Raw genomic sequence first — 25,519 nt, 5'->3', positions numbered from 1 at the left:
GTGCACTGCAGAGCACAAGACAAATGGAGGCAAGGGGAAGTAAAACGAGAACCGTGCTGCAGCGGGACGGTAGACAAGGCTGATTAATTAGTCAAATAAGAGGCCCGGTAACCAAACACCTCGGTCGGTTAAGGGCACTTGAGGCTGAGGTTACAGTAGGCTAGGCTACCTGTAGATTTGATCAATTGCAGGTAAGTCGCGTCCATGATTTTTGCGAAGTTGCGCATGATTTCTCCCCTATATAGTGTTTTTGTCATTATTTTGAAATAGTGTAGGCTTATATTTAGTGTATAACGAATTGTGTGGGAGACTGGCAAACCCCCACAACTCAGCCCAGCATTTATAATTTACGACTCGCAGTCAAGCTGCCGGTGGCCGAAGGTCTCTCACGAATATGCTCGCTCACTGTTTACCGACAGCATCAAGCTCCCGCCGCCCGTCCATCGGTTGTTTGTTTTCATCCTGAATATTTAATTGTGTTTATACAGCCTGTCAGTCTCGTTTCTAATGAGTGATTAATCAAAATACTGTACATTTGAATAGGCTCCTAGCCTTTGATCGCCTGTGCGATTGGCTCAGGTTAGGCCTAGATCAGTTATGTAGTCTATGTAAAGTGTCTAAAATGATGATGCGATATCGCACTACTTTCTATCCCAATAATGGACTAAAGTAGCTTAACGGCACTTCATATAGTCAAAGGTCCTTAAATGTTTTGTTTAAAGGCGAATTGGCTCTGAAAGACAAAACAGACAAATACTCCATATACACGTGAATTGAGTCTCAATTGCGGTATGGTTTTAGAAACACACAGCCCTCTTTCACATCACAAATAATTCCATAAATGAAAAATACACACTTTTACTGTACACTGTTTTAACAGTTGCAGCTGACAGTATTTTTCCCTGTCAACAGTTTGGCAGCTGTCTTCCTTGACACACAGGTGTTCAGCGGCGCAGATGGCTAATTGGCACAGGTTGTCCACTCTGGCTTCTGTCAGTTATCCGTAAACAAGCGCTGTATAACATGGAAATGTGGCCGTGTGGGAACCCTGTATATCAATCTACACTTTTGTTTTTTCCAAATGATTTCTCACTAATATGACACATGGTCCTTATGTTTCCAAAAACCTTGCCGCAAGCGATGCGTGTTAATGTTCAGACCAAGGGTCGGGGCTCATAACAGACCTCCCCGTACAGAATACTCCTTTGTCCAGCGACCCTTATGTGTAGTGTAATGAAACCGAGTCATGGTCAAGGGCTAACTGCCTCCATGACCTGTATCAGGACAGACCAGCCACAGATAAGTAGGCCTATGCTACACATATAACCGATTAGCCACAGTTAACACCCTCGTTTTCTATTTTACAGGGGATTCTGTTCTCATTTCCTCATCGAACGAACGGCGAGTCTGTCTGCTTCGCGTTCTGTCAACAAATACGCACTGGAAACCCGGTTTCAATTGGTGCAGAATAGGAGCCCTTTTCGCTGCATACGTATGCAGACCAGAGGAAGCTGATTTTGACTGCTGCAGCCTGAGTGCGCAGTTACAGCATTGGATAGAGGGAGAGAACGAGGGGATAGCCTGCCTAAATCTTTACAGTCACGGAATCAAACACACCGCGCACAACCGCTGCCGGATGCGGCATGATGGAAGGAAGCTGTGTAGAAACTAAAGTCTAAGGAAGAAATACCCGAACTTGAGGACACAGACGGCAGTGTTTTGCGTTAGAGTTCGATGGGATTTCGGCAGCGATATTAATCGGTCTTTCACCCTCGTTCTGAAATTCAGCATCCAGTGTGAAGCTCATCCGTTTCACGGGACCGTCGCGCTGCTGCGGAGGACATGAGAAATGTAAACAGAAACGTTGGATTTTAAACTGCGTGCAGGTCGCAGTCCCGGGATAACCGAGATGGAGCGAGTCGAGCCGGACCGGTGTCAGGAGGCGGCGGAGCCACCCATCCACGCGGTACACGGGCCGAACCGGATCAGGCCCTCGTCCTACCGGGCACTGCGCAGCGCTGTGTCCAGCCTGGCCCGGATAGATGACTTCATCTGCGAGAAGATTGGCTCGGGCTTCTTCTCAGAAGTGTTCAAGGTAAGTTACCTATAAATGACATGTAAGAGTTTTGAACTCGGGGCCTGTCCTTTAGCCTATTCATAAAGCATCTTAGAGTAAGAGTGCTGATTTAAGGATCTGTTTTTACTTGATCATAATTAATATGGAGGAAAGGTCCTGATCGTAGATCAGCACTCCTACTGTGAGACACTTTTAAATCCTAGATCAGCACACTTTAAATACGTGTCCAGACTAACCCTGTGTACTGACTTGTTTTAGCAAGTCTAGGTTTTATGCAAAAGTGTGGGATGAGATGGCCAACCTAACTCCAGTTTGGGCATCTGAGCATCCCTGTTAAGGTCATCATTGGCACCAAGCATGAAACATGATGACCATGCATTCTTACCTGATGCATCGGGTAACAATATCTTGGAACCAAATGGCATCCTATTTAGTGTACTACCTTTGACCAGGGCCCCCATAAGGCTTTGGTCAGAAGTAGTTTACTAAATAAGGAATGTGGTGCCATTTGGGACATAATCTAGGTCTTGTAAACTAGTGGCTAGTTGGCCTTTACTGTGTGTGTGTGTGTGTGTGTGTGTGTGTGTGTGTGTGTGTGTGTGTGTGTGTGTGTGTGTGTGTGTGTGTGTGTGTGTGTGTGTGTGTGTGTGTGTGTGTGTGTGTGTGTGTGTGTGTGTGTGTGTGTGTGTGTGTGTGTGTGTGTGTGTGTGTGTGTGTGTGTGTGTGTGTGTGTGTGTGTGTGTGTGTGTGTGTGTGTGTGTGTGTGTGGCTTAAGTTAGGGACCTTCTTTGGAAGGACATTTTCCAGAAACATTTTTTTTTAAATATATTTTTTAAATAAAATAATATTATGTAGAAAACAATAAGCTTCTAAATACCTGACGCTTACGCTTATGGTGATGGGCTTGATGATGATTTTGCTGCTGGTGACCACAACACCACATTGACCCGCACCAAACTGTGTCTGTGGCTCAGCAGGTTTGGGGCATTTCCATTCCAGTCAATTCAGGAATTACACTGAAATTCCAATGCTTTTCAATGAGGACAATTTGGAAAAGGAATTTGGTTTACTTTGTGAATTCACTTGAATTAAAATGGAATTGACCCCAACCCTATAGCCCACATTACAGGGAAGGGACAGTGGTGTGAAAGTGCTACCCATTCCTGGCCTGTCAATCTATAGGCAGAGATAGATGTTAACTCTACTCAAAGGGCAAATTCACCAGAACAGAAGGATGCTGATTTTGCACTTCAAAATCTGTCAAACAAAAGCCAATGACTTTAAAACAAACGTTATGACTCTATGCACAAGGACTACTTCATATCCATTCCCTGCATGTTATGCGAAGGCTGGTTTACAAATTTGACCAATCACCACACTGTTTCTGTATTAAACGGTCAAATCAACGCAATATTATCGCTTAAAACTGATCTATCACTGCATTACAAAGAGGGCTCACATTTTCAACCCATCACTTGCACATTAGCTGCGTAATATGGTTATGGGGCGGCAGGGTAGCCGAGTGGTTAGAGTTGGACTAAGTTCAAATCCCCGAGCTGACAAGGTACAAATCTGTCGTTCTGCCTCTGAACAGGCAGTTAACCCACTGTTCTTAGGCCGTCATTGAAAATAAGAATTTGTTCGTAACTGACTTGCCTAGTTAAATAAAGGTTAAAAAAAAAAAAATCATCGACCCACATGTAAAAAAACGTGACAGTCATTCATTGCATATTGCCATAAATAAAAGTACAGAATTGCTGCAGTAAAATCAAGCATTATAGCCAAAAAATATCACAAATCCCTGTAAAATCCAGGAGGGACTGCTAATTTAACCATTTCCACTGAGCAATACTCAATTACTTGAACATATGCAGAGTTTGTTAACATATTGACTGCTTTGCTGTTTGTGCAAATCATTCAGTTCCTAAACTTTGAATCTGCACTGTTGAAGTAAATGTGTTTTATTTCAAACTAAATGTGAAAATGAAGTTGTCCTTTTGCGTAGTTGTATGGTTTTTAACTTTGCAATTTCTTTGTTTCAAATCAAATCAAATCCAATTGTATTTGTCACATACACATGGTTAGCAGATGTTAATGCGAGTGTAGCGAAATGCTTGTGCTTCTAGTTCCGACAATGCAGTGATAACCAACAAGTAATCTAACTAACAATTCCAAAACTACTGTCTTATACACGGTGTAAGGGGATAAGGAATATGTACATAAGGATATATGAATGAGTGATGGTACAGAGCAGCATACAGTAGATGGTATCGAGTACAGTATATACATATGAGATGAGTGTAGACAAAGTAAACAGTGGCATAGTTAAAGTGGCTAGTGATACATGTATTACATAAGGATGCAGTCGATGATGTAGAGTACAGTATATACATATGCATATGAGATGAATAATGTAGGGTAAGTAACATTATATAAGGTAGCATTGTTTAAAGTGGCTAGTGATATATTTACATCATTTCCCATCAATTCCCATTATTAAAATGGCTGGAGTTGGGTCAGTGTCAATGACAGTGTGTTGGCAGCAGCCACTCAATGTTAGTGGTGGCTGTTTAACAGTCTGATGGCCTTGAGATAGAAGCTGTTTTTCAGTCTCTCGGTCCCAGCTTTGATGCACCTGTACTGACCTCGCCTTCTGGATGATAGCGGGGTGAACAGGCAGTGGTTCGGGTGGTTGATGTCCTTGATGATCTTTATGGCCTTCCTGTAACAACGGGTGGTGTAGGTGTCCTGGAGGGCAGGTAGTTTGCCCCGGTGATGCGTTGTGCAGTCCTCACTACCCTCTGGAGAGCCTTACGGTTGAGGGCGGAGCAGTTGCCGTACCAGGCGGTGATACAGCCCGCCAGGATGCCCTCGATTGTGCATCTGTAGAAGTTTGTGAGTGCTTTTGGTGACAAGCCGAATTTCTTCAGCCTCCTGAGGTTGAATAGGCGCTACTGCGCCTTCACGACGCTGTCAGTGTGAGTGGACCAATTCAGTTTGTCTGTGATGTGTATGCCGAGGAACTTAAAACTAGCTACCCTCTCCACTACTGTTCCATCGATGTGGATAGGGGGGTGTTCCCTCTGCTGTTTCCTGAAGTCCACAATCATCTCCTTAGTTTTATTGACGTTGAGTGTGAGGTTATTATCCTGACACCACACTCCGAGGGCCCTCACCTCCTCCCTGTAGGCCGTCTCGTCGTTGTTGGTAATCAAGCCTACCACTGTTGTGTCGTCCGCAAACTTGATGATTGAGTTGGAGGCGTGTGTGGCCACGCAGTCGTGGGTGAACAGGGAGTACAGGAGAGGGCTCAGAACGCACCCTTGTGGGGCCCCCGTGTTGAGGATCAGCGGTGAGGAGATGTTGTTGCCTACCCTCACCACCTGGGGGCGGCCCGTCAGGAAGTCCAGTACCCAGTTGCACAGGGCGGGGTCAAGACCCAGGGTCTCGAGCTTGATGACGAGCTTGTAGGGTACTATGGTGTTGAATGCCGAGCTGTAGTCGATGAACAGCATTCTCACATAGGTATTCCTCTTGTCCAGGTGGGTTAGGGCAGTGTGCAGTGTGGTTGAGATTGCATCGTCTGTGGACCTATTTGGGCGGTAAGCAAATTGGAGTGGGTCTAGGGTGTCAGGTAGGGTGGAGGTGATATGGTCCTTGACTAGTCTCTCAAAGCACTTCATGATGACGGAATTGAGTGCTACGGGGCGGTAGTCGTTTAGCTCAGTTACCTTAGCTTTCTTGGGAACAGGAACAATGGTGGCCCTCTTGAAGCATGTGGGAACAGCAGACTGGTATAGGGATTGATTGAATATGTCCGTAAACACATCGGCCAGCTGGTCTGCGCATGCTCTGAGGGCGCGGCTGGGGATGCCGTCTGGGCCTGCAGCCTTGCGAGGGTTAACGCGTTTAAATGTCTTACTCACCTCGGCTGCAGTGAAGGAGAGACTGCATGTTTTCGTTGCAGGCCGTGTCAGTGGCACTGTATTGTCCTCAAAGCGGGCAAAAAAGTTATTTAGTCTGCCTGGGAGCAAGACATCCTGGTCCGTGACTGGGCTGGATTTCTTCTTGTAGTCCGTGATTGACTGTAGACCCTGCCACATGCCTCTTGTGTCTGAGCCATTGAATTGAGATTCCACTTTGTCTCTGTACTGACGCTTAGCTTGTTTAATAGCCTTGCGGAGGGAATAGCTGCATTGTTTATATTCGGACATGTTACCAGACACCTTGCCCTGATTAAAAGCAGTGGTTCGCGCTTTCAGTGTCACGCGAATGCTGCCATCAATCCACGGTTTCTGGTTTGGGAATGTTTTTATCGTTGCTATGGGAACGACATCTTCGACGCACGTTCTAATGAACTCGCACACCGAATCAGCGTATTCGTCAATATTTCCATCTGACGCAATACGAAACATGTCCCAGTCCACGTGATGGAAGCAGTCTTGGAGTGTAGAGTCAGCTTGGTCTGACCAGCGTTGGACAGACCTCAGCGTGGGAGCCTCTTGTTTTAATTTCTGCCTGTAGGCAGGGATCAGCAAAATGGAGTCGTGGTCAGCTTTCCCGAAAGGGGGGCGGGGCAGGGCCTTATATGCGTCGCGGAAGTTAGAGTAACAATGATCCAAGGTTTTACCACCCCTGGTTGCGCAATCGATATGCTGATAAAATTTGGAGTCTTGTTTTCAGATTAGCTTTGTTAAAATCCCCAGCTACAATGAATGCAGCCTCCGGATAAATGGTTTCCAGTTTGCAAAAAGTTAAATAAAGTTCGTTCAGAGCCATCGACGTGTCTGCTTGGGGGGGGATATATACCGCTGTGATTATAATCGAAGAGAATTCTCTTGGAAGATAATGCGGTCTACATTTGATTGTGAGGAATTCTAAATCAGGTGAACAGAAGGATTTGAGTTCCTGTATGTTTCCTTCATCACACCATGTCCCGTTAGTCATGAGGCATACGCCCCCGCCACTCTTCTTACCAGAGAGATGTATGTTTCTGTCGGCGCGATGCGTGGAGAAACCCTTTGGATGCACCACCCTGGATGGCGTCTTCCCAGTAAGCCATGTTTCCGTGAAGCAGAGAACGTTGCAGTCTCTGATGTCCCTCTGGAATGCCACCCTTGCTCGGATTTCGTCAACCTTGTTGTCGAGAGACTGGACATTGGCAAGAAGAATGCTGGGAAGTGGTGCGCGATGTGCCCTTTTTCGGAGTCTGACCAGAACACCGCCGCGTTTCCCTCTTTTTCGGAGTCGTTTCCTTGGGTCGCTGCATGCGATTCATTCCGTTGTCCTGTTTGTAAGGCAGAACACAGGATCCGCGTCGCGGAAAACATATTCTTGGTCATACTGATGGTGAGTTGACGCTGATCTTATATTCAGTAGTTCTTCTCGACTGTATGTAATGAAACCTAAGATAAACTTGGGTACTAATGTAAGAAATAACACGTAAAAAAAAAAACTGCATAGTTTCCTAGGAACGCGAAGCGAGGCGGCCATCTCAGTCGGCGCCGGAATTGGAAGTTTGACCTATTTTCTAAGTGCAAAATCTGAGTCTCCGCCTCATTCCGTTAATGTGAAATTGCCCCTGAACTGCATGAGGAGAAAGTCCAGGGGGTTCAGCCTGGTCGGTGTCCCCAAATGACACCCTGTTCCAGGGGTTCCCAATCTTTTACTTTACACAACCCTAAATTGACACTAGAATATGCAGGGGACATAACATGGAGAAATGATATCCCCTGGTTGCTGTGCTCATATTCACTCAATTTTAGGTCCCGCTGGCTGTCCAGACACAATGACATGAACCCGCATTCTATTTTATTTAACTAGGCAAGTCTGTTAAGAACAGATTCTTATTTACGGTGATGGCCTACCAGAAGGTTAAAGGCCTCCCGTGGGGACTGGGGGCCTGGGATTTAAAAAATAAATACTATATAAATATAGGACAAAACGCATCACAAGAAGAGACAACACTAAATAGAGACCTAAGATGACAACATAGCATGGCAGCAACACATGACCACACGACATGGTAGCAGCACAAAAACATGGTACAAACATTATTGGGCACAGACAACAGCACACAGGGCTGTCAACAATACATCAGACAACACATCATACAAAGCAGCCACAAGTGTCAGTGAGTGTCCATGATTGAGTCTTTAAATTAAGAGATTGAGATTAAACTGTCCAGTTTGAGTGTTTGTTGCAGCTCGTTCCAGTCACTAGCTGCAGCGAACTGAAAAGAGGAGCGACCCAGTGATGTGTGTGCTTTGGGGACCTTTAACAGAATGTGACTGGCAGAACAGGTGTTGTATGTGGAGAATGAGGGCTGCAGTAGATATCTCAGATAGGGGGGAGTGAGGCCTATGAGGGTTTTATAAATATGCATCAACCAGTGGGTCTTTTGACGGGTATACAGAGATGACCAGTTTACAGAGGAGTATAGAGTGCAGTGATGTCTCCTATAAGGAGTATTGGTGGCAAATCTGATGGCCGACTGGGAGAGAACATCGCCCTTACCTGCCGATCTATAAATGACGTCTGTAATCTAGCATGGGTAGGATGGACATCTGAATCCGTGTTAGTTTGGCAGCTGGGGTGAAAGAGGAGCGATTAAGATAGAGGAAACCAAGTCTAGATTTAACTTTAGCCTGCAGCTTTAATATGTGCTGAGAGAAGGACAGTGCACCTTCTAGCCATACTCCCAAGTACTTGTATGAGGTGACTACCTCAAGCTCTAAACCCTCAGAGGTAGTAATAACACCTGTGGGAAGAGGGGTATTCTTCTTACCAAACCACATGACCTTTGTTTTGGAGGTGTTCAGAACAAGGTTCTGGGTAGAGAAAGCTTGTTGGACACTAAAAGCTTTGTTGTAGAGTATTTAACAAAACATCTGTGGAGGGGCCAGCTGAGTATAAGACTATCTGCATATAGATGGATGAGAGCTTCCTACTGCCTGAGCTATGTTGACGTAAATTGAGAAGAGCGTGGGGCCTAGGATTGAGCCTTGGGGTACTCTCTTGGTGACAGGCAGTGGCTGAGACAGCAGATTTTCTGACTTTATACACTGCACTCTTTGAGAGATGTTGTTAGCAAACCAGGCCAAAGACCCCTCAGACACAAACTCCTTAGCCGGCCCATGAGATTGGAATGGTCTACTGTATCTAAAGCTTTGGCCAAGGCAATAAAAATAGCAGCACAACCTTGCTTAGAATCAAGTGCAATGGTGACATTGAGGACCTTTTTAAGGTTGCAGTGACACATCCATAACCTGAGCGGAAACCAGATTGCATACCTGAGAGAATACTATAGACATCAAGAAAGCCAGTCAGTTGATTATTGACAATTTTTTCCAACACTTTCGATAAACAGGGCAAAATAGAAATTGGCTTGTTACAGTTCGGTTCAGCTTGATCTCCCCCATTTAAATAAAGGACTAACTGTGGCTGCCTTCCAAGCAATGGGAATCTCCCCAGAAAGGATAGACGGGCGTTGTGATTATGGGGGCAGCAAACTTGAAGGGTCTAAACCATCTGACCCAGATGGTTTTTTTTATGGTCAAGTTTCAGGAGCTCCTTTAGCACCACTGACTCAGTGACTGCCTGCAGGGAGAAACTGTGTTGAAGGGCAGGGGAAAAAGAGGGAGAAGCATCAAGAATAGTTACATTAGAAGGGGTGGGAGATGAGGAAATGTAGGACGGGCAAGGAGGCATGGCTGAGTCAAATGGGAATCCTGACTTAATGTGGTGATTTAAAGAGCTCAGCCATGTGGTTGTTACTGACAAGAAGCACATCAGCATGGGCATGGGACATGGGCAGCTGTGAGGAGGGTTTATTCTCCAGGTCTTTAACCGGTTTCCAGAACTTCATGGGGTTAGACCCCATTCTACTAGTGTAAGGGATCATTAGTTGATACTTAAAGGTTGTATGCTATACCCATTTGAAGAGAAACATTTTGTTTGATAAGATTACACATTTTCTTAGGTAACCCCATTTCAATTTGATGGGACCGCACATGGGGTCCCAACCCCAAGTTTGTGAACCACTGCCCTATTCCCTACATAGCTCAGAGCTCTATGGGCAACATAAGCAATAGTGTCAACTTCATCTAGTCCTGCTCCTGTTTCACAGAGCATTGTAATGTTCATAACATTGGGCCAGGAGTTTTTCTTAAACATGTGTCCTGACCTGGGAAAACTCCCAGTGTACATTATAGCATATAAACTAGGTTCCTGTAGTATTTCCTGGTCAGGAAAAACTCTGGACCCTAGGTATACGGTCAACAACTGAGTCCAGTTAACCATGACCATAACAATCATGGTTAAGGTAACGAGGTCTGGAATCTCACACTCGGGCCCCTGTTCTGGGACCTTGTTAGCACAGTTAACCATATATTTAAGTTAAGGAAAATGTTATCCTAGACCTTTCATTGGACTAGGAGGTTGAGTCATGCTCCTACTGTATCACACACTCGGATCACTCCTCCCAGCCATGTTGCCCTTTGACTGGGCAGTGAGCATGCAAATGACTTGGGGTTTAAAAGTGCCAGCTGTAAAGATGCCTCTTGATTGAGCAACCTGCCCTTTGATAACTGCATATGAATGCAAATTCTTTTTACCGCAGCAATTACATGGAGTTCCAATCTAACTGTTATAATGTTCAGATGACATGACAGACTGTGTGGTAATAGAGCCATAAATGATCCTCGCCACTCTGTTCACACACCCTCTGAAGCGTTGAGTCTTGATGCTGGATTATAAACGGTGCTGCACAAAACTCTTGGCATCCTGCCATCTCTAGTGTTATTCAGCACCATCTTTGTCACACACACACTGGATCAATGGATGCTTTCCTCACAGCCGTCAGGCGGGTATTCATACCGCAACGCTGCCATTGTGCAATATGCGGAGGGGTGCGCATGTCAAGACTAATCCTTCAGGTTCTGCTTTTTATCTTTTTGTGAGAGAGCTACCTAGACCGACCTGTCTGCTGTACTGTAACTGTTACTTCCTGTACAGGCAGGCAGGAGTCCTGGTACTTCCTAGACCGACCTGTCTGCCGTACTGTAACTGGTACTTCCTAGACCGACCTGTCTGCCGTACTGTAACTGTTACTTCCTGTACAGGCAGGCAGGAGTCCTGGTACTTCCTTGTTCAGATCATCTGCCTGAATCACAAATGATCATTGTTTTGGCCACGGAAATGTAATACAACTAACAGTAATTATATGACTGTTTTAATGAAGTGCGGTGAACACACTTAGAATGTTCCATTCAGTATAGAATAACTAGAACGAAAATATAAATGCAACATGTAAAGTGTTGGTCACATGTTTCATGAGCTGAAATAAAAGATCCCAGAAATGTTCCATACACACAAACTTATTTCTCTTGTTTTGCACAAATTTGTTTACATCCCTGTTAGTGAGCATTTCTCCTTTGCCAAGATAATCCATCCACCTGACAGGTGTGGCATATGATTCGAACCAGCAACCTTTCAGTTACTGGCCCAACCCTCTTAACCTCTAGACTACCTGCCGCCCCATTCCCACTCACCTGCTTTTCATTGCCAGAACATGCAGACGTTTTCTTAGCTAAATGCTTCAAATGTCAACATGATCATATTGGTAATATTATATATCCGCTCTCCATTTACTGCCACAGATTGATCTGCAACAACAGTTGATTCTTATCTCTTCAATTTATTGGCCTATTTATTTTCTTGCTTCACATTCTCTTTGCAAGCCTTCTGTGGTACATTCTGTGTTGTGTATCTTCATTCTTGCTAAATTTCTCTCACTCGCCTTCTTTCAACCCCTGAGGACACTGATGATGCTAGAACTGTCAGGGCAAAATCACTAGTGCATTTGCACGGAGGAGATGACTCACTCGGACAGCGTTTGAGTGAACGTGCGTCTGTGCGCTCATGTGAGGAAATCTGTGTGTTTGATTGACAGGCTGGATTAAGTGCTCTCCTCCGGGGTCCTGTTGTCAAAACTGAAAAGAGTTTTATCAGAGGAGAGTTCAGTTGTGGAAAGTCTGCCCTTTTCCAAAACAGCCGTCCTGAGAAACTACTCCTTAAACAGACCTTATATACTCGCTCACATAAACACATTCTCTGTGACATGCACATACCCACACTCACTCACACCCTCCTCTGTCTGAGTTGGTAATCTCCTCTGTGCAAACTCAGCAGTGATTTATTTTACCCAGACAGAGCTAGCATCACACACCTATCCATCATCGACTGTCACCCATGTGTTTGTGATCTGTTACAATGAGTGACATGAGTCAGTCAGACTGTTCATTGGCTGGGGTTTGGAGGAGGTGTGACTTCGCTAGCACTTTTCCCTGCTTCTATTATTTCTCCCCTCCAGTCAAAGCTTGTGTTCCTGTCAATCAAGATGTGTGTGTTCCTTTGTTTATGTTCCACATGAGCTCACATGCATCTGCTTGGTATTTAAATGCATGCGCACCTACTTGGTATTTAAATGCACTCACACACATTTGACTGTTCTTTCCATTTCCCTGTGCTCTGTGTCTCCACGTTCTGTAGTGTGTAAGAATCTTGTTGTCCCTGCTACGCCCCAGCACCCTGGCCTCAGCATTACAGTAGGTAAATAAACAGACTAGGGATGTGTTCATTTCGCACCAAACTGGGACACAACTGACTTCAACAGGGAGTGAGTGACTACCTGGACAAATCTTCTGTTGCAAAACATTTTGCTATGGTGCGCCCTAATGAACACGATCCAGGTGGTTGTGGAGGTGTGACTGAAGGTCCAGTGAGTCAGCCCAGAGAGGGGCAGGGGGAGGAGGTATAGTGGAAAATGTTTCTACTGTGGAGCAGAAGAGAAAGGGGGGCCTTCTTTTGATGTCCTGAAGCTGTATGCTCTTACTTGCTCCTGCTAGGCTTACCACACACACACACACACACACACACACACACACACACACACACACACACACACACACACACACACACACACACACACAGCAAGAGTTGGGAAGGGCTGTCATAGCATTAGATACTGGAGTTGCGGTGTGTGTGAGGCACTCTCTAACGATGTTGTGCAAAACACTAAATGGTGCGGAGTTGATCAGGTCCTGGCCTAGAGTTTAGACAGTGGATCATGTTCTATTTAAAAACTACCCAGGAAGACAGTCAGCTCCTGGCTTAGACAGTGGATCGTGTTCTATTTAACTTCATGATGCTACCCATCCCGGTACTGGGATAATTGTCATCAGCAACCGCTGAATAGCATAGCGCCACAGTCAAATAATATTACAAAAAAATATTCATATTCATTAAATCACAAGTGCAATATTGCAAAACACAGTTTAGCCTTTTGTTAATCCACCTGTCGTCTCAAATTTTAATTATGCTTTACAGCGAAAGCAATCCAAGCATTTGTAAGTTTATCAATAGCATAACATAACATTATGCACACTAAGCATTAAGTAGCTAGGTCACGAAAATCAGAAAAGCAATCAAAAATTGTTGACCTTTGATCTTCGAGACTCCCAGTTACACAAAAATTTTCCGTTTGTTCTATAAAGATTATTTTTATACCCACAATACCTACGTTTGTTTGTCGCATTATGTTCAGAAATCCACAGTAAAGCGCGGTCACGACAACACAGACGCAGTATATTCCAAATAATATCCATAATGTCCACAAACATGTCAAACGTTTTTTATAATCAATCCTCAAGTTGTTTTTAAAATATATATCAACCAAGTGTGTAATTTTTTCAATAACAGTGGGAGAAACAATGGCCGCTTTACTCAGTTGCGCAAAACTCACTCTGAGGGCCCCCACCTATCCACTTACGTAATGTGATCCTTCACGCTCATTTTTCAACATAAAAGCCTGAAACTATGTCTGAAGACTGGTGACACCTTAGGGAAGCCATAGAAAAAGGAATCTGGTGGATATCCCTTTTAAATGGAGGATAGGCATGCATAGGAACAGAGGTTTCAAAATAAGAGGCACTTCCTGATTGGATTTTCCTCAGGCTTTCTTTCGCCTGCAATATTAGTTCTGTTATACTCAGACAATATTTTTACAGTTTTGGAAACTTTCGAGTGTTTTCTATCCTAATCTGACAATTGTATGCAGATTCTAGTTTCTGGGGCTGAGAAATAGGCAGTTTCAAATGGGTATGTTTTTTAACCAAAAATGAAAATACTGCCCCCTACACGCAAAAGGTTAAAGACAACACAGGAAGACAGACTGGTCCTCCCTGCCTGTTTATTGTGGACTTTGTTCAGCTACCAGCCCCACATGAATCCCCTGGTCTTATCTCCAGGTCACCAAGAAAATGTTGATTTTAGCCAAATAGATCTCGGAGTAAGATTTATTGGGCATCTCCATGTTCCTGTCACTAGAATGCTGATATCACAGCTACTCACTGTTTAGCTGTGACTGGAGCACTGACACCACACACACCTACCTACCTGAGGTAGACTCTCACACCACATTGCCATGGCAGGACTTTTTTTGCTTGTGGCCACTGGGCAACGGCCTGTATCCATGATTACTGAGCACTTGTTTATTTGAGCTGAAATTCTGCATGTGGACGGTACAAAGCAGATGGCCTAGGGGTGGGAAACTCCAGTCCTTGAGGGCTTGATTGGTGTCTCACTTTTTCTCTATCCCTAGTAACCACAGCTGATTAAACTTCTTAGGGCTGCAATCTCGTTAATGTGATAGATATGACAACAGCCAGTGAAAGTGCAGGGCGCCAAATTCAAAACAGAAATCTCATAATTAAAATTCCTCAAACATACATGTATCTTATACCGTTTTAAAGGTAATCTTGTTATTCCCACCACAGTGTCCGATTTCAAATGAGCTTTACATCGAAAGCACCACAAATGATTTAGGTCACTGCCAAGTCACAGAATTCAGCCATTTTTCCAGCCAAAGAGCGGAGTCACAAAATGCACAAATAGAGATACAATTAATCACTAACCTTTGATCTTCATCAGATGACACTCATAGGACTTCATGTTACACAATACATGTGTGTTTTGTTTGATAAAGTTCATATTTGTATTTAAAAAATCTCAGAATACATTGGAACGTTACGTTCACTAGTTCCAAAAACATCCGGTGATATTGCAGAGAGCCACATCATTTTACAGAAATACTCATTATAAATGTTGATAAATACAATTGTTAGACATGGAAATATAGATATACCTCTCCTTAATGCAACTGCTGTGTCAGATTTCGAAAACTTTATGGAAAAAGCAAACCATGCAATCTGAGACGGCGCTCAGAAAATAAATAAAATTACCCGCCATGTTGGAATCAACAGAAATCACATAAATATTCCCTTACCTTTGATCTTCATCAGAATGCACTCCCAGGAATCCTAGTTCCACAATAAATGCTTGATTTGTTTGATAATGTCCATTTATTTATGTCCAAGTAGCTACTTTTGTTAGTGCGTTTAGTACACAAATGCTTGTGCAGGCCCATCCGAACGTCAGACGAAACTTCAAAAAGTTATATTACAGGTCAAAGAAACTTGTCAAACTAAGTATAGAATCAATCTTTAGGATGTTATCATAAATATTCAATAACGTTCTAACCGGAGAATTTCTATGTCTTTAGAGAAGCCATGGAACGCAGGTCGCTATCATGTGAAATGTGCGTGACCTGGCTCTCTGCCAGACCACTGACTCAAAGCGCTCCCATCTGGCTCCACAACACAGAAGCCTCATTCAAGTTTCTAAAGACAGTTGACATCTAGTGGAAGCCCTAGGAAGTGCAACTTTATCCATATCCCACTCTGTATTCAGTAGGGGCTGGGTTGAAAATCGACCAACTTCAGATTTCCCACTTCCTGTTTGGATTTCTTCTCAGGTTTTTGCCTGCCATACAAGTTCTGTTATACCCCGACATTATTCAAACAGTTTTAGAAACGCCAGAGTGTTTTCTAGCCAATACTAATAATAATATGCATATATTAGCAACTGGGACTGAGGAGCAGATAGTTTACTCTGGGCACCTTTCATCCAAGCTACTCAATACTGCCCCTGCAGCCATAAGTTAATCAAACTGGATTCTAAACTGAAGATCGGATTAGGTGATTTATTGGACTCGGGTGTGTTAGCAGGGGCAAAACTGTGACACCAATCAGGCCCTCGAGGACTGGAGTTGCCCATCCCTGGCCTAGACCGAGAGGGGCGGCGGCACAGCCTCTACCTGGTAGGGGGGCGGCGGCACAGCCTCTACCTGGTAGGGGGGCGGCGGCACAGCCCCTACCTGGTAGGGGGGGCGGCGGCACAGCCCCTACCTGGTAGGGGGCGGCGGCACAGCCCCTACCTGGTAGGGGGCGGCGGCACAGCCCCTACCTGGTAGGGGGCGGCGGCACAGCCCCTACCTGGTAGGGGGCGGCGGCACAGCCCCTACCTGGTAGGGGGCGGCGGCACAGCCCCTACCTGGTAGGGGGCGGCGGCACAGCCCCTACCTGGTAGGGGGCGGCGGCACAGCCCCTACCTGGTAGGGGGCGGCGGCACAGCCCCTACCTGGTAGGGGGGGCGGCGGCACAGCCCCTACCTGGTAGGGGGGGCGGCGGCACAGCCCCTACCTGGTAGGGGGGGCGGCGGCACAGCCCCTACCTGGTAGGGGGGGCGGCGGCACAGCCCCTACCTGGTAGGGGGGGCGGCGGCACAGCCCCTACCTGGTAGGGGGGGCGGCGGCACAGCCCCTACCTGGTAGGGGGCGGCGGCACAGCCCCTACCTGGTAGGGGGGCGGCGGCACAGCCCCTACCTGGTAGGGGGGGCGGCGGCACAGCCCCTACCTGGTAGGGGGGGCGGCGGCACAGCCCCTACCTGGTAGGGGGGGCGGCTCAGTTCAGCAGTTGGCTCATCTCTGCATTAGGGTGTGTGTGTATGAGCGAGCTATTCTGTGTATGAGAGGCTATTCTGTATGATCCTGCTGGCCTGTAGTACAGCAATACTAATGTAGTTAAATCCTGTAACCAGATCTAATAAATTAGATCGGGGAACGAACCATAAAGCTAATCCTCAGACGGCACTAGCTCTTACTGGAAGTGTGGTCATAAATGTGTAAAGGCACTGATTGCCTCCATACAGCAGAGGCCACTCTGTGTATGTGTGTACCCACTCCCCATCTCGGACTGCAGTTCAGAGTTGGATGGACCTAATGGTCACTGGTTGACTGTATGCTGTAGCCTTGATTTTTAAGTTTGAGGCCAGATTGTCTGTTTTAATAGATCCACTAATAAACTCTAGATTTCCCATCACTCCACTGATCTGATGGCAAACTCATATCTACTAGGCCACTGTCACACTGATGTAACCACGCTCTCTGTTCTCTTCACACACCACCACTAGATGTGTCACACTCACTCTCTCATACCGACAAACATGACATGTACACCCTCCCAGTACTAATTGGACTGTTGGACTACTTAGTGGGTATCTATATGGTCTTAGTTAGAGGGAGATGGGCAGGAGTCCAAGTCCCTCCGAACACACTCAAGGATATAGGGGATGAGACGCCACATCACCATGGTGACCACCAGACACTCTCCACCAAAGCACCCAGCTTAGCTCGACATGCCAGTCTAGGACCCTCGGGTGGGGGGGGGGCTAGACTCACTGGAGCCTAACATTTTGGACAAATAAGATCTCTCCTCACTTTCAACTCTTTCTCACAGGACAATTTATGTTCACTGCTTGTCCAATGGTTTCCTTTCTCTAACGCTGGTTGTCATGGCAGGTGTCTGACCTTAGTGATGGTTCTCTCTCCTCCGGTCTCTCTCTGTGCAGGTGCAGCACCGTATCAGTGGGCGGGTGATGGCTCTGAAGATGAACACCATGGCCAGTAACAGAGCTAACATGCTGAGGGAGGTCCAACTGCTGAACCGCCTGTCTCACCCCAACATACTCAGGTCTGTGTTCTGCTTTTATGAAAACACACGCTGTCCATATCCATCAATGCTTTGGTCTGCAGGGGAAATCCCTCAGTATACACATTTTAACCCCCCCCCCCCACCTATTATGTTTACCTAATCATCTTCCTGTCTCCTGTCCCAGGTTTGTAGGGGTATGTGTTAATGAGGGACAGCTCCATGCATTAACAGAGGTAAGATCTCCTCTTTTAAACAAGGGTAGACCGGCTAGGATGTAGAAACTATTGGTCTGGTTATAGCTACTTTTTGCACTTGATGCTTCCTTAACGGTCGTCATGGTTACGTGGGGGGGGGGGGATCTGAACTCCCGACAGTAATTTGATTCGATGTCGTCTAGGTTGATGTACAATGACCTGTACCTGTCTTTTAAAAAATATCTATTTTTTCTCAATAGAGAGTCACCTGTGGTAAAGGTTAGGAAAACCTGTTTGTCATGGTTACAGCACAGTCGCCTGTTTTTGAGTGACGCTTGTCTGTGGTTGTCATGGATACTTCCAGTACATCAACGGGGGTAACCTTGAGCAGCTGCTGGACAGTGACCAGTGCCTGTCGTGGTCAGTCAGGATGGGCCTGTCACTAGACATCGCTAGGGGCCTGCAGTACCTCCACAGCAGAGGCATCTTCCATAGAGACCTCACATCCAAGGTACACGCACGCACGCACGAAGGTACACTCAGTTATACGGATACACACCTCCTGTCGGTAATTGTACACACTTTGGCAGGCAAACAGGTGGCATGCTACACATGCATACACTCCTTAACACTAAATAGTGTGTACTCAAGTACACAGTTAACTATAAATGGATTTATCAGGGCCCGTATTCATAAAGCTTGTCGGAGTAGGAGTGCTTATCTAGGATCATTTTTACCTTCTGGATCATAATGAATAAGACTACATGGACAGGAGTGACCTGATCCTAGATCAGCACTCTTACTCTGAGATTCTTTGTGAATACGGGTCCTGACCGCCGTCTTTCTGGTTCTGTCCTCTAGAACTGCCTGGTGCGTTGGGCCAGTGGCCAGTGTACGGCCGTGGTGGGGGACTTTGGCCTGGCAGAGAAAATACCAGAGTACAGGTCAGTGGAGTTTATTCATCATCCGTCTATCAACACAAACTGATTAGATAACACACCTGAATGGTTGCTCTACCTTTCCTCTTTCTTTCTCACACTCTCGATCTTGATAGCTCACACGCGCTCGCCCTCTTTGGCTCTGTCCATCAATCTTTCAGTCAGTCACTGAAACCCCAGGTAGAAGTTGCCTGTAGGCTCTATGCTCAGCTGCCCTTCCCCCAGTCCTCACTATAATGTGTACATAAAAAAAAAACACAAACTGACCTTATCACTATCTTGGGTCTAAAAAATGAATCATTCGTCACACAAAAGCAGAGTCCCATTTTCCAAAGAATGTGAGACGCACTTCCCCCTGAAGAAGTTGTGGTTTGCCAGCTATGTGGAACTATGTGTGATTTAAGCCCCTGTTTCGGGGGGGGGGGTACATCGTTCGTTGACTTACTGCGATGGTGTCAATATTTAATCTGGCCGGATTGAGAGCGAGACCCACACATACACCGACTCCAGATATAACTAGTTTATAATTCTAACATTGACACCTCATATGTTGTATTCATCGCTCCAGCCTGTTTTAATCCTCTCTGCTTCTTCCTGTTGACAAGTTGGTGTCCTGCTAATTATTTAGAAGATGCCCATAGTGGGCACAGATTAAATATCAGCTGGACACACACATACCCCCACTGGCCTGGTAAATGGGTCTGTATCCTTTTTGTAAACACTGTCTGAGAGGAAGCAGCTGTCGCGTTAACCCGTGTGTGTGTGTGTGTGTGTGTGTGTGTGTGTGTGTGTGTGTGCACCATTTCCTGTCGTTTGTCTACAGTCACCCCAGTGTTTACCTTGTGTATTTGTTTTTGTACAGCCACGTTGTGTTGATGCATCACAACATGTTTTTGCTTATTTACGGTGCTTTTAGGTCGAAGGAAACTGATATGACAAAACAGTAAAATTACGAACCAGTGAATGCATTGTCTGCTGTATGTTGATGACCTTCCTCCATTTCTGAATTTGTCAACGTGTGTATGTGCACTCTAACTCTGTTTGTCAGAGAGTGGGAGAGAGACAGAGATGGAGTTTAGGAAAGCTTTCCAAATATGGTCAAACTATTCAAGCACACTTGGTCTCTTTCTCTCCTCGCTCCCCCTCTCCCCGGCTGAATGTCAACTCTCTCTCCTCGCTCCCCCTCTCCCCGGCTGAATGTCAACTCTCTCTCCTCGCTCCCCCTCTCCCCGGCTGAATGTCAACTCTCTCTCTCTCTCACACGCTCCCCCTCTCCCCGGCTGAATGTCAACTCTCTCTCTCTCTCTCTCTCTCTCTCTCTCTCTCTCCCTCTCCCTCTCCTCCCCCTCTCCCCGGCTGAATGTCAACTCTCTCTCTCTCTCACACGCTCCCCCTCTCCCCGGCTGAATGTCAACTCTTCTCTCTCTCTCTCTCTCGCTCCCCCTCTCCCCGGCTGAATGTCAACTCTCTCTCCGCTCCCCCTCTCCCCGGCTTTATGTCAACTCTCTCTCTCTCTCGTGCTCCACCTCTCCCCGGCTGAATGTCAACTCTCTCTCTCTCGCGCTCCCCCTCTCCCCGGCTGAATGTCAACTCTCTCTCTCGCGCTCCCCCTCTCCCCGGCTTTATGTCAACTCTCTCTCTCGTGCTCCCCCTCTCCCCGGCTGAATGTCAACTCTCTCTCACGTTCTCCCTCCACTTCCCCAAATAGTGTTTACACTGGGAGCTCCTCTTTCTCAGCTCCCATCACTTCCCTCACTACTTATGCAATATCATGGTTTAGTGAGATGGAAATAGCACAGAGAGGAAGTGACTGCCGGGGGGGTGTTCAGAGCATGCGCCTTGCAGTCACTCGTTTGCCTGCCCCTTTATGCCTTTACACACAATATATTTACCCCATGTAAACTTTCATTTTGGGATGGTTGTAACTGAACTAGAGCACGATGAAGCGAGCTGAGGTCTGTGAGCTGGAGCTGTAAATAATGACTCTGGGGTTTCCCCCTATGTTCAGGTCTAGGATCAGATCCCCCCCCTCCAGTCCTATTAGTGGGGAAAATGCAAAGCCGACCCTCGACCAGCATCTAAAGGAAACTTCACCGCCTGTAATAATGTCCAGGCCTGTCTTCCTTTCTGTTCACAGTGAAGAGTCCGACCAGGAGCCTCTGGCTGTGGTGGGCTCCCCCTACTGGATGGCACCGGAAGTACTGCGAGGAGAGATCTACAACGAGAAAGTGGACGTCTTTGCGTATGGGATCATCCTGTGTGAGGTCATCGCTAGGATACAGGCCGACCCTGACGTCCTCCCCCGCACAGAGGTTTGAACACAACGCACACACACCCCAACACACTAGCACACAATCAGGGTTCACAATATGGTATGATGTGACGTAGACTGAACGTCTCCTCCTGGCCATTGTATGAAACTGCAGTTTAACAGCTCTCATCAGGCAGTAAGTCACAGTCCTTTCATTGAAGTTGCAGACGGCGTCCTCTTCTGTTCTATTGTGTAAATTAGGGACTGAAGGAGTACAGCAAATCAGAGCTCCTGTTGGAGTCTCTCTAGGGCTCTTTCACTGAGTGATGTCGCTGATCAGTGTGTGACGCTCTTTCCCCTCTGTAGGACTTTGGTCTGGACATAGAGACGTTTCAGCACATGGTGGGAGACTGTCCCCCTGACTTCCTGAACCTGGCGGTCACCTGCTGCCACGTAAGACACTCGCTCTCACACTCGCTCTCGCGCACGCGTGCGCCAAGACACTCGCTCTCGCCGAGACGCTCGCTCTCGCGCGCCGAGACGCTCGCTCTCGCGCCGAGACGCTCGCTCTCGCGCCGAGACGCTCGCGCTCGCGCGCGCCGAGACGCTCGCTCTCGCGCCGAGACGCTCGCTCTCGCGCCGAGACGCTCGCTCTCGCGCCGAGACGCTCGCTCTCGCGCCGAGACGCTCGCTCTCGCGCCGAGACGCTCGCTCTCGCGCCGAGACGCTCGCTCTCGCGCCGAGACGCTCGCTCTCGCGCCGAGACGCTCGCTCTCGCGCCGAGACGCTCGCTCTCGTGCAAATCTTCTACCTTTTCTCTCATTTTATTGTTACCCATTTTTCCTTCTCCTTCGTAATATGACTCTTGAGTAACTGACGGACTTAAAAGATATATATATATTTTGCTAATCTCTGTCTGTCCATCTCTCGCTCTCAGATGGATCCAAAGCGTCGTCCATCGTTCTCAGTGATCGTAGAAGAGCTGGAGGGAAGAGCGACAGGGAGGACGCAGAATGATGAAGCTGCACCAACGGGTGTGTGTGTCTGTCCTGGAGAGTATGGAGCACAGGGAGGTCAGTCTGAAAGGCTTCTCCAAAACACAACTGTGTTCAGACAGGAGTCATTAAGACCCAGCTGTTGGTTATGAGCTGGAGGGGGGGGTCTGTTTTTCTGGTGTGGAAGAAGAAATTCTGCTCTCAATATTTATCAGTCATGATAAAAATGAATAAGAAAGTGGTACTTTTTTCAATTCAGCACGGTGGGATGGGGACTAGCACAGGGACATGTCTAGGAATGTTCTATATACTGAGGAAAAATTATTTGCCAGAGGGATTTTATGAGACCGGCCACCCAGGCATCTGATAAAACAGAAATATTTCGGGCTGTAATAAAGCACTTTTTGGGGGGAAAACATTGATTGGCTGGGCCCGGCTCCCCAGTGGCTGGGCCTTATACCCTCTGAGGCTACCCTTGGCTGCACCCCTGTCCTGTCGCATTAAATTCATAAATTAGGGCCTAATGAATTTATTTAATTAACTGTACTGTGACTCATTAAAATATTGAAATTGTTGCATGTATATTTTTGTTGAGTATAGATAGACTTTTACATTTAGTGCAATAGATAGGTGTAGGACACATTTATTCAATTTTATATATACCATTTCTAAGGCGCATTACTATCCATGTGTGATTATATATATATTTTTCTTGAATCTCTCTTTCAGCATCTCTTTCTCCAGATCTCAGCCTGCTGCGAAGACGGTCCCTCTGTCTCCCTGGTGACCCCCGCCTCTGCCGCAGCAAATCAGACATGATCCCTCCAGTCACGCTCTCCACTCTGGCCCCTCCCACCCGTGTCAACCCCTTCTCCCTGCGAGAGGACCTTAACGGAGGCAAGATCAAACTGTTTGACACGCCCAGCAAGTCAGTCATCTCTTTAACGTTCACCTTACCCCAACCTCTGGACCCCTGTACCACCCCCTCTGACAGAGCGGGGGGTGGGGGTATGCCCCGAGGAAGGCTCCATAGACGCTGCCTGTCCCTGCCCTGCACCCCTCCTCCAGATCTCCTGCCCCCCACCACCAAAGACAATAGTGCAGAGAAAACAGACCTAGGGACTGATAGTAATGAGAGGAATGGAGAGGAGGAGGAGGAGGAGGAGAGGGAAATTGTAGAAGAGAGGTTTACCTTTGAGTCTGAGTTCGTGGTCGAAGAGGATGTGGAGAGGAGGAAGAGCAGCGAGGGCCTCACTGCCGATGACTCCGGGCTTCCTCTCGACCCAGAGCTGCTGTCATTAGACCAGCTATGTGACGAGGAGGAAGTGGACACAAGCAGCCTGGAGGAAGAACCCATGGACTGCACCAGCTCCCCCGACACTCTAGATGGCACTCAACCTACATTCCTGCCTTATTCCAAACCCTCCACACCCACCCCCCCTACATTCACCAATGGCTGGGGTAATGTTCCCCCCATATCCAATGACCCTCCCTGCTTGCCCCCCCTACCCTTGCCTCACCTAGGATGGGGGGGCACCAACGGGTACCACTCCACTCCTGGGGGGCCCATAGGTGGCTCGCCGTTCAGCACCGGTAACGGCACCGGTAATGGCACCGGTAACGGTTCCGCTCCCTCTCTGGAGCAGGAGGAGGTTATCTCGTGTTCTGGATGTTGCCTGGCGGGGCTCCGGTTCCCCTCGCTGTGTTTCCGCGCACCCCCTCACAGGAACCCCTATAAGAACCTGAACAGGGACAGTACGGGAGCCAACAGAGGGCTGCTCTATAAAGGTCCTAAGGGGCGACCGTCCTCGCCTACCAACCCAGAGCCTGGCCTAGCCCTGCCTGGGGCGCAAACATAGATACAGAATGCTAACCACAGATCTAGGATCAGATTACACCAAAACCCAACCGTTTTTTTTAGGAGGGAGACTAAACTGACCTTAGATCAGTGCCTAGGGGGCTACTTCATTCCATTCTTACTCATACAGTGACATGGGAGGTAAAGCTGCTGGTGTGGATGCACTGCTGTGCTGGTTGCCTATAAGTGATGGTATGGCGCCCTCTGCTGGACTGAGGCGGTAATGATTGTAATAATATAGTCAACACCTATAACCTAATAATGCTGTACTGACTGTAAAGGAGTGAGCGACGATCCCACTGTTTCCTACAGCAGATGCAGGCTTGTAGACTGACTGATTGATAAAGAAGCAACGACTACTTTCCCTCAGCATGGCAACACCTATTGGTCAGAGTCATATTTCAAATGTATACATGGCTTTGGTATTGGACCAATCCCCTGGGTTATGTGTGTTCTGATATCCTCCTTTCGTGGGGGTTCTATGGCTGCTTCCCTGACAGTCAGTTGTAAAAAAAAAAAACATATTTTTGACTTATGTTGAAGTGTTATGATTTGTATGTTTTGATACTGTCTCAATGGGTTTATGCTCAGCAGTTTGCCTTTGTGTTCAGACTGCTGTATGCTGCACCCTGGAGAGGCCATGAGCAGGGCAGTGTGTGTGTGCACCAGTGAGCCATACACTGTTCTGTTGACTGATACAGTATGTGACTGACGCTGTACGTCGTCTTATGTTCCTCATCCTCGAACGGCACTTGTATTATATCGTGACTTGTTATTATTTGAGAATGGATGGTCAAAGACCTACTTCAACAAAGTATAGATGAATATTATTTAAATGTCATTGAATAAAACTATAGAATGGACAGACTGTCCGTGTGATTTATTTTTCTTTAGCTGGATTGCAGGATTTCTCGCCAACTCTGCTGGCCCACATGGCCATGAGTATCTAAGAAGCATTATGTATCCATGTTTATTTATTTTGTAGTAGTGTGTCTGTGTACAGATGTAGGATCTTCATTTGATCACCCTGTTGCATGGGAACTTTCCTGCAATGCAGGACTTTTAAAAAGTTGTGTATTTGAGGTTTAAAAAGGCTTTTGAAGTTTAATTTCCCCCTTTCTGAAATTTGACTTGATTCTCTGTAATGAAAAATGATATCAAACCATACACTTGTCTAAATTATAATATGCTGTTGCTGTGTGATTATTTTCCTGCTGTAGCAGAGACTCAAATTAAGATCCAACATTGTACTGTACCAACATTACTAAGAAAATAGGGACTCAAATCTAGGCACTTATACAAAAAACAAACATTT

General features: G+C 46.6%; 1 protein-coding gene across 2 annotated transcripts; it reads left to right on the top strand.

Annotated features, from left to right (window-relative positions):
• LOC124008663 (dual specificity testis-specific protein kinase 2-like) lies at positions 1-25,067 on the top strand. 2 transcript variants are annotated; one of them, XM_046320142.1, is made up of 10 exons: positions 1-191; positions 1,368-2,095; positions 17,886-18,007; positions 18,153-18,201; positions 18,527-18,673; positions 19,024-19,106; positions 21,238-21,412; positions 21,718-21,804; positions 22,289-22,424; positions 23,076-25,067. In XM_046320142.1, the coding sequence occupies exons 2-10, from the start codon at positions 1,910-1,912 to the stop codon at positions 24,203-24,205; spliced, it is 2,115 nt and encodes a 704-aa protein (XP_046176098.1). In that variant the 5' UTR covers positions 1-191; positions 1,368-1,909; the 3' UTR covers positions 24,206-25,067. The 2 variants fall into 2 exon arrangements, with proteins under 2 accessions (XP_046176098.1, XP_046176099.1); XM_046320143.1 differs by lacking the exons at positions 1-191; positions 1,368-2,095 and adding an exon at positions 12,649-12,688.
• Positions 25,068-25,519: the final 452 nt, after the last annotated feature.

The sequence above is a fragment of the Oncorhynchus gorbuscha genome, linkage group LG21, assembly GCF_021184085.1.
Source record: "Oncorhynchus gorbuscha isolate QuinsamMale2020 ecotype Even-year linkage group LG21, OgorEven_v1.0, whole genome shotgun sequence".
NCBI classification, from domain to species: Eukaryota; Metazoa; Chordata; class Actinopteri; order Salmoniformes; family Salmonidae; genus Oncorhynchus; species Oncorhynchus gorbuscha.
This window is presented reverse-complemented; position numbering and strand designations above follow the sequence as displayed.

Bases quoted from the DNA above. Each gene is read 5' to 3' on its own strand.
- LOC124008663 (XM_046320142.1), top strand. From the start codon at position 1,910: ATGGAGCGAGTCGAGCCGGACCGGTGTCAGGAGGCGGCGGAGCCACCC. The intron at 2,096-17,885 runs GTAAGTTACCTA...CTCTCTGTGCAG, and splicing joins TCTTCTCAGAAGTGTTCAAG to GTGCAGCACCGTATCAGTGG. The intron at 21,413-21,717 runs GTTTGAACACAA...TCCCCTCTGTAG, and splicing joins ACGTCCTCCCCCGCACAGAG to GACTTTGGTCTGGACATAGA.